Raw genomic sequence first — 10,079 nt, forward strand, 5'->3', positions numbered from 1 at the left:
AAAAAAAAAAAAATCTCCAAAGCCAACACAGCATCCATGAGACCTGACAACATCCCAGGCTGTGCTCTGCACAAACTACAGAATGAACTGGCACCCCACCCAAGTACCATATTCAATCCTAGCCTCACCTCAAGCTTTGTGCCCACTGAATGGCACACAGCAACGGTTATCCCACTTCACAAACGGGGGAAGCCACCACGGACACCGGGAACTACAACCCCATTAGCCTGATCTGCAAGGCTATGGAATGTATACAATGACATTGGTAATTTCCAAACTCTGGACCCTACCCAGTTTGGGTTTGTAAAAGGCAGATCATGTCTCCTAAAACTGAAAGACTTCTTTGAAGCGGTCACCAAAGCTGTAGACGAGGGCAAGGTGGTTCACACAGCCTATCTAGATCTCGCCAAGGATTTCAACACCATCCCCCACTCCGGAATTATAGATAAACTCACTAAACGAGGTATAAATCCCTATGTCACAAGATGGGTTGCCAACTGGCTCACTGACAGAACCCACACTGTGAAAGTAGCAGACTCGAAATCCAACTTCAGACCAGTGACAAGTGGAGTACCACAGGGTTCAGTCCTGGGTCCTCTCCTGTTTGGTATCTACTTCTCTGAAGTACAGGCTAACACAGAAGGTCTTTGGCTAATGAAGCTCGCAGATGACTGCAAACAAGGAGCCATAAATCAAAACTCCTACCGATGTGGACATCCTACAAAAGGGCCTCACTGAGACAGATGCCTGGTGTCAAAGCCATGGCCTCAAGATCAATGCCAAAAAGTGCATAGTCATCCCTTTTGGTAAAAATTCTGCACCAATGAACTACCACATAGGTGGTAGTCTACTTAACACCAAAAGTGTGATAAAAGACCTTGGGACACAGGTGGACAGTAGTCCCTCCTTTGATAATCACATCGCCACAGTAGTCAAGAAATCCTTCTATGTGGCACACCTCATCACAAAAGGTTTCTCATCCAGGAAAAAATAAATAAATAAATAAATAAATAAATAAAAGAGGTCATTGTTCTCCTCTACTAATCACTCTTTAGACCCATTATTGAGTACAACGCCCCTTTTGGTATGTACCTCACAAGACATCTACAACTGGAAAGGCCGCAGAAATGACTCACAAAGGAGGATTACCAGCCTCAAAAAAGATGCCCTACACAGACAGTCTCAAAAAACTCCAGCTTTACTCCGTCGCATATCACCTACTCAAGAGGCAATCTCTGTCCAACATACAAAGCTATGTCAAACCCAGAGCAGTTGGACATACGCCACTTAAGAAATCCCAATCCCTCCAAGATACACGCTCTAAAGACCTAACCCTTGTCACCACAATAAACAGAACATGCAGGAGGGATAGAGTCCTGTCTCAGAGACTTGCTATACTCTGGAACAAAACTACCTATCCATATCAAACAAAAGCTCCTCATTAGCTCTCTTCGAGAAAAATCTTGATGATTGGATGGGAGATAGGAAATTCACCCCGGGGATCACTCCTGTGGTTCTGCTCGACAGGGGCACAGGAAAATAATTTTCTTGGGTGGCGAAAGCCAGGGTACTGATTGGCTAAGCTTATATAGGCCCTAAGGCCAATAGCCTAGTACCCATCTATGAACGGCGGCATATTTACTAAATACACAGGAAACGGGAGACAATATATGGGTACACAACATGCTACATGGAAAGTTTTAAGGGGGAGGGTGCTAAGGCACAAGGACAAACAGACAAGGGCACTCATATTCATCTGGAAGATATTCACTAAATCCTGGCCCTAAGAAAGCATTTTATCACAAAAAGAGAAAGACTGCCCAAGTAGGTGCGTTTGTGAATCTACTGAAGCCATCAAGACAACATGGGACAAATACAATGGGCTGGACAACTTTGGGTGCAGGGAGGCAGCATGTACATATTAAAAGTACCTAAACAGACCAGATAAACAATTTGTCTTCCATCTACTATCACATTACTTAATGTAAAACACCACGTTTGGGGCACTTCATGGAAAAGTATCAAACTCGACCATGCTGTGGTGCTCCGATCAGCTTCTACATAACCCCCGATCTCAGATGTACTTTCTAAATAAAGAAACTTTACATCTTCACAAATCTTATCCAAACAATTTCAATATCGGAAACACTAGAGGACATCAAAGATGACTCTGCTGGCTACTTGAGACTTACTACAAATAAAAGCAAGCAAAAGTTCGAAACAGCTCTGCTGACACTAAGCTGCATACAGTTCCAGCACACTCATTTCAAGCAACTGCAGCATATACTGTAGTCGTGTTGGTTAGTGAAGATATCCAACTTTAATTCAAGATGTTTTATAATACAAAACTGTAATGTTTACCTTACCATCATTTTATGAAATCTGCCATTTCTGAAATAAGTGCGAACAAATGCAGCAGTTACTGCTTAGCACTGGGAAGAACTACTAGCAAACGACAGGTGAAATATACAAATCAGAACAGTTCCAAACATCAGCAGTACTATGTTTATTCTAAAAGCAGCCTTTGAAGAGCTTCAAAGGAAATGTGAGAACTTATATTCTGCTACATACTTCATTCACTTTTAAGCAAGACAGTATGAGAGACGTGGTTGTGCAATGGGATAACATCCATGTACATTAATGAGACGAAAGGCCATCCAAATAAAAATTCCATCCCTCTGGCCCATGAAAGACTTATTGTTCCTTCTTTGGACCTCATCTAAAATAAAAGGATATTCCTGTCAATTGACAGAGCAGTTTCAGTGCAGTCAACTTGGAGAACAGGAACTCAAGTTTGCATTCCCTATCCTATTTACTACTCTTGGGAGTGATGTTCCAACAACTTTGCTGAAACTAACTTGTAAATAGTGACATCAAATATTCAGAGTCTGCATCAGATATGACAATCACAGCTAGTGTGCAATAACTGCTATCTTCACTTACAGTTTATTACCTTGAACAAATTGTGGTGATGCAAACACCGGTTCCAGAGTCATGCACATCCTTAATGCTATATTGCAAACCAAGATTTACTTTGAACACAAAGCCAAGTGCCTTACAAATCATATGAACACTGCAAAATACAAAATCACAAACTTAATTTTTTATAAGACCATGAAAAAGGTGCACGAGAATTATCACACCATACTATACATGCAGACGAAAACAAACATAAGCATTTTAATACGAGTACTGTAACTAATGCCAAGGTGATATTTAAGGGACTACTAACAAATGGTACACAACTACAGCTGACCATCACATCAAAATCCATTATCAATGTATGGAAAAAACACAGTGAGGGGAGTTAAACTCTTGGCAGCAGCACACTTACTCTTATTTAAAAGAAAAATAGAGACTACAAAGTAATCACTTGTAGTAGCATTCTTTATTAACACAATAAGTTACATAGCATTAACACTTTCATACAAGCTGGTGGATTTCTTCAGATTATATGTCTCAATTTACAATTAGTATGTTATTAAACGAACGTGTGGAAATGCATCATACTATTGAAATTAAAAATTATACTATTCAAACACAGAACGACTGCTAAAATGGGAAATTTAAAGGTAATTCCTAAAGTTTAGCGTATTTTACCGAAATCTGTCTGGGTGGGATTTTATTTCACCTATTTATGGCATCTTTGGTATCCCCATGAAAAGGACCTCCCCAATCCTTGCTGGTAGAAAGAATCTGGACCAGACTATGGATCAGATTCCAAAAGACTTGCTCTTAATGTAAGTGACTTACTTTGATGCAAGTCCCATTGATAATGCAGACGTACGCCTCAGTAAGTCACATACATTGAGGGCAAGTCTTTTGGAATCTGGCCCTACATCTGTGGTTGCCTGGCAAATTGATTATCCATCCAGTTTGCACCGGTTGAAGGAGAATCCTCATGGATAACCCCACTTTTCAAATGGCCCGATTTTCCTTAAATACTTACCAATTTAACAAGTCCACTACCCTGGTATGTGGACTCCAGCAAAGTGTGAATGAAGTTAACCCCCCCCCCCCCAACCAACTTTGGAACACAGGTTGGCACACTTGCTGAACCTTAACATCTTCACTGATTTGCACTTAACACCTGAAGATTCCAAGACAAAACTTCCTTCTTTCTAATACCATTTAAAAACGTCATCACTACCACCATTCCACTACAGGTACCTTGAATTAACCTCTGTGAGCCTGTCACTAGCTCGACAGCAGTTTCTGGGAATGCTAATTCAGTGAAAATGTTTGACAGTGTAGAATTCCCTTTCGTCCCATTATGCAACCTCAAAGTAGATACATTTAAGATCAAGATCAGAGGGTGTGAGGGGTGTTGTCCCACATGGGGGGGTACAGGGGGGGGGGGCTTGCTCACTTGCAAGAGAGATTTCTTCCAAGGTTCACCAAAAGTGTTTTTGATGAAACATTTTTTGAGTACTTGCTGTCAGAGAAAAATATGCTGATCTATCAACATGATTCCGCTTAAGATTACTGGAAAGGACAGGCACCACAAACACTTAGAATCTGAAGAAATGTCTTCCTTGCAAAGACATGATTATGTAGCCATTTCTCTCGATGGCCCTCCTCCCCTGATGGAGGACAGACAGGCTCGGGAGGGGGGGGGGGGGGGGGCAGGCACTCCCAATTCTCACAGGTTCCACCAATCACAACTACAGTTACTCAACCTACTGTGCTGGTCAAAGCTTCACATAACCACAACCACACCCCTTAGTCATCCCCCTAGCCCCTAATGTAATAAGCAGGAAACACCTCTCTGACTGGACTGCCATCTTTCGCCCCCATCCAGACTGATCAACTGATGATTTGGACTGTAACCTCAAGACAATACAGACATCAGCCCTGTTGATTTGAACCTTTGTTCTCCTTCACACTATACATTAAAAAAAAAAAAGTAAATAACTTACAGGGTTACCATTTTAGCCACTAATTCTCTGTGGAACTGGTTCCAAGTGTTATCTGTAAAATATATTTCTAAACTATGTTAGTTTATACCACAAGCTAACTAAAATAAAATTGCAAACACATGATCTAAAGAAATCTATTTACATATGGATAAAAGCATATATGTTGTACTTATTATTTTACTTATTCTGGGTAATACAGGAAGCTACATCCAATGTTACTTTGTAGTCTTTGTTTTTCCATTAAGCTTGAACTGACTCAACCTAAGTGTCCCTGTCTCTTCCAAGTACTCTGGGAGCCCATCCAAGTTTCTTTAAGTGCCTGTAAAAGATTTACCAAAAAAATGTCACATTGAAAAGCATACTCGTAGACAAAAATAAAAAAAGTGAAAATAAATTGTAATTATAAAGAGTATACGTAATGGAAAAGAAAGCCTTTGAACAATCACAAGCCAATACCACACAATTAAAAGTACAGTACAGGAAGGAATACGCTTGCACCTGTAGAAAACTATAGGATATATAACACGCCCGTACCTCTCAACCGCTTTGCTCAAGAAATCTGGACAAAGACTAAAATATTAGAGGGTGGCAAGGCCCCAAAATTGAGACAAATTTTAAATATTGCTCCCATAAACTTAAAAAGTTGCTAGAATAAAAGGTTTTGTGTTTGCATGTATTTTTCTGAAGGCTATAAAGTCTAAAATTATGTCTGGCATTATTTGGTGACTTCAGTCCTCAGTGATCTGCAAAAAAAAAAAAAAAATAATAATACTTATGAGGAACATACCAAAAATAAGATGCAAACTTAGTAAGGGGCGTGTTCACACCAAACATTTACATGAGCAACTACAGCAAATAAAATAGAAAAGGCTGGCAGAAGGAGTGAAGTTGAACTAAAGAAGTTGCGGGGCAGTAAGCAAAATTAGGAAAAGTTACCAAACATATAAACAATTAATAAGAGAACTTATGAAGCAACGTTTAGTAGGAAGTTGCCAGCAATGCTTTCACCGCTAATACAAGACATGCATTATGAGGTTTGTCAGGCACTACCATTAAGATACACCTACATCACATCTAAAAACGCTAAACAAAGCAGGAGACACTAAGTTAGTCTCACATTCAGAAAGCCGTCAGTATAATGCACCGAGGCTAGCAGGCAAAACTCTACGACAAGGGACAAACTGTGAAAAATGTAAACAGAGGAAATAAAGCTTTAACAGTCGAAAGTGCATGGACTCTGTAGACATTCATATCAGCAATGAATATTTATCTGGCAAGGAATCATTATAAACCCTGTTAAGTAGAACAGAATTCTGCAGGGGGAAAAAGTAACCTGTATAGACAACATCAATTATTTGCTTTCGGTACTGCAAACTGACAGGATATTTTTGGGAAGTCTGCAGCAATGCTCGCATTCCGTTAATGCAATAATTAGGGAAAAGTCAAAAAAGAAATAAAATGCTCTCAACCAGAGATGCTTCAACCGACTAATTTAAAATACTGACAAGTATGCTTACAAATGTAATTTACTGACTAGTTATCTGGGTTTGTTAAAATAAAATACGCAGGACACAGTAACGGTCTGAGGAAAATATAGTGGTAGCTAGAAAAACAACGATGCGTTGTCAGTACACAAGAAAGTACTGTCAACCCAGAGCAACATATGATTATTTCATTCGCTTCTGCTAAACATAACTGAAGGCCAGTTATTTCCACGTCGACTCATAACAGAACTATCACTAAGCCCCAACTAAAGGTAACAGCAACATAACCCAGTAACACCTGTCACAACTGCTGGTGTGCGCCACACGGGGATGAGAATGCAGAATGAGAGTTGTCTGCTCACCAGCACTAGAGAAAACGGCATAACCCTTCATTAACGCTATGAGCTACCAAACACCTGCAGCATAACTAGAAATAGGGGACCTGCACCCAGGGTAAGACAAGGCACGTGTCCATTCGTCTTACAAAACAACAGTTGTGAACTCAGTCAAAAGTGTGTAAACAAAAAGTGAGGAAACACCGCTGTGCTTTCTAACGTCACTATTTTTTTTTCAGTTATACTGACATGACAGCAGGGGACCCTCACCTTCAGCAGCGGTGTGCTAGACCCCACTTTCACCGTCTGCCGCCTGCCATTTGGAGCTAAAACGGACACTGTCACGGCACCGTATGCCGCCATTACGACCAACTACTTCAATTACTTTTGTTTGAACGATCTTTATTGAGACTGGAACTCGCAAACAAACCATTGACAAAGGCGGGGTCTACACCAAGGGGTGGAGCATCATACTAAGAGCGAGGATTTCCATAAATGCGAAAGACTGGTGGGAGTTGATAAAAACATTCGTTTTTGGATGTTTTTCTGTGTATTTAGTTTTCCACGAAATAAGTCTAAATTTATTTATTTAAAGGTCAACTGGAACGGCAGTTATACGGGGAAGAAGATATATTTGTTAAGTTTCTAAGTCTTATTGTTGGATGCTGGGTTGGCTGCGGAGTTGCTGCATTTTTGTTGCCCTGTTAATTTCAATTTAGAGGAGTACTATGGATTACATATATATAGAGATGATACTGATTTAATAGTAGCCACATCTTTTCTTTGGTGCATATTTTACGTTTTGACGTTTTATAAGTACATTAGCTTGAGGAAGTAAATTCGCGTATATAATAATATACTACTCGTGTTATAAGATGAATGGTTCTAAACGTATATGGTTGTAGGCATCTCATCATCATATTTTGTACTCTCTACCACCCATTTCTGCAGCTGGGTGACCCTTAATGCTGACGTTCTAAATGTTAATTAGTTTGCTTCAAGTTCTAACTTACAAGTCTGTGGTTAGGACAGCAAGAACAATTTTTAACCGTATATACAGCTGGGAGATCTTTTGTACGGGCCGGCCATGTTTAAATAAATAATAAAATATACTTAACTTTTTGAATAGCTCAGCTGTAACGTAGCTTCATTAAAATAAATACACAGTTAATACAAATATATGTCAAGGAGTGCACGAAAAAATGTGAAATCAGTAAAAGAGAACAATATATAATACAATACTGTATATCTACAGGGTCTCAATACATCATTTAGGCAGCTCAGGTAACACATTAAGAGATTACATGCTTTAATCTTGTACACGTTAGTTGTAATTTTGTAACTTTAACATTTAAAGTAATCTTCTCTATGTTCTACTGTGGACATTCGTGTGTAGAAGGAATTGCCCCATATGTTAAATGAAGTTAAGCATTTGAAGTAAATTTAGGGTTAATGGCAAAACGGGTAATCCACTTGTTTTTGGTGCTGGAAGTTCAGACGACTGTGGGTTTTGTTTCATAGTTTCATAGTATAGTACTAGGCTATCTGCCCTGTGGCATTTGTAAGCCTAGCCATAGTGATGTGGCTTTTGCCACCCCATGAAATGGTACAAAAAATGTACAGAATAAATTTAGAATACTGTGCCTCTGTCTAGTAGTGACACAACGAAGGTCCCCTTATATAATAGAATTAGTTTACTGTGCCCCTGTCTAGCACAGCCATAGTGATGTGGCTTTTGCCACCCCATGAAATGGTACAAAAAATGTACAGAATACATTTAGAATACTGTGCCTCTGTCTAGTAGTGACACAACGAAGGTCCCCTTATATAATAGAATTAGTTTACTGTGCCCCTGTCTAGCAGTGACACAGATGTGACCCCTGTGGTAAACTTACGATCTCTTCCCATACAAGGTCCTTGGATTCATTTTTTCCCCAGTCTCAACACTTCAGTGTAGTTTAAGGTGGTGCTTTAGACACCCGAGTATGCCTTCCTTCCTGTCTTGAGCTGATGTTAACTCAGATGGATGTAAAAGATTCCTTGGCACTTATGTAAAAAGGTAGAGGAAGTTTCTTGGTGCCCTGACCAAATTTCCCCCAGTCAGTTTAAATACCACCTCAAGTTTTCCCTGAAAAGAAGCCACTGGGTTAGTGGAGCTAATCCAGACAACAAATCATAAAGTTCCCAGGGCCAAAACAAATTAATACCCAGCCCAGACTGAACTGCTCTGTGATTCAGAAACTTACTCAGCCAATCTCTGCATGTGATTTAACAAGCTTATTCTACATGGATTGTTATTTTTTAGGTGTTCACTAAACTATTTAGTTGAATAATTCAGCTCACAAGTGTTAAGGCTATGAATTGATACAAACTTAATTCTGCAGTCCTGGGTTTGAGTCTCAGTTTCCATTTGTAAATTACATGAGTTTGAAGTTTGTGTTCAGGAAATTTTAGTAGGATTCTTTGGGTCTGACACTTGATTAGCATATACTACACAATTCCATCCTTTTTTTTAGCATTTAACCCATGCCATCAAGTCAGTTATGTAGTGCAGAGGGATGTAGCCCTTACTATGGCTCATCCTTCTCACTGAACTTGATGGCAGATAGATTATTCAGGAAAGGGGAGTTAGATATTTCAAAACTCCATTTCCAGCTTACCTACATGTTGTTCTTCTCCCCTTTATTTATTCCACCAAATTTCCTCCTGTCTTGGTTCTTATAGAAGCCTGAGCACTGAGGGATCTGGCTTAGATGGGCTAAGTATGAATCAGCCAATAGTTCCTGGTAGAAAGGTTTTGGTGTGTCTGCTACAATACTCTAGAAGGTACCCTGTCTGAGGAAGGCCATGGTACTGTACATTTTGCAGGGGCCAGCCATGCAGTCCTTGCCAAAGAACGCATACTTTCTAGGCAACATTAGTACATGTGCAGAAGCATATATTTGTCAAAGAGCTAGCACTGCAAGGCACACATCAACCAGTAGAAGGGAACTGGGGGATAGAGTTAATACAAGAAAAAAACATGTTGACTGCCTGGATGAAAGTCTCCCAGAACTAGCTGTGACCCACAGGAAACAAATGGTTCAGATGATTCACAGGACAACTGATAGTTAGCAAACAATGTGAGAAAACAAATTTAAAAGAAGTCATAATAGAGGGTCAGACAGAGGGGTCCATTTTTCCATTACACAATATATATGTAAACAAGCTGAAGTCTATACAGTTTACAATAAGGAATCTTAATAAATATAGGGTGGGATTCATAAGCAAGTGGGGAGAATCAGGGTGCAGCTGCAAGCCTTGCAAAAATCCAAGAGTAATTCATGGAAAACTTAACAAAA

At 39.7% G+C, this 10,079-nt stretch overlaps 1 protein-coding gene across 1 annotated transcript in view; it reads right to left on the reverse strand.

Annotated features, from left to right (window-relative positions):
- The window catches only part of ASPSCR1 (ASPSCR1 tether for SLC2A4, UBX domain containing), a 4,162,292-nt gene extending 4,155,150 nt beyond the window's left edge, over positions 1–7,142 (reverse strand). The window contains exon 1 of the mRNA XM_044068220.1: positions 7,009–7,142. Coding sequence (XP_043924155.1) covers positions 7,009–7,101 — 93 coding nt within the window. The 5' untranslated portion in view covers positions 7,102–7,142. The remainder of the gene's footprint in view (positions 1–7,008) is intronic.
- Positions 7,143–10,079: the final 2,937 nt, after the last annotated feature.

Source organism: Protopterus annectens, chromosome 4.part0 (assembly GCF_019279795.1).
Source record: "Protopterus annectens isolate FY-2018-M chromosome 4.part0, PAN1.0, whole genome shotgun sequence".
NCBI lineage: Eukaryota > Metazoa > Chordata > Ceratodontiformes > Protopteridae > Protopterus > Protopterus annectens.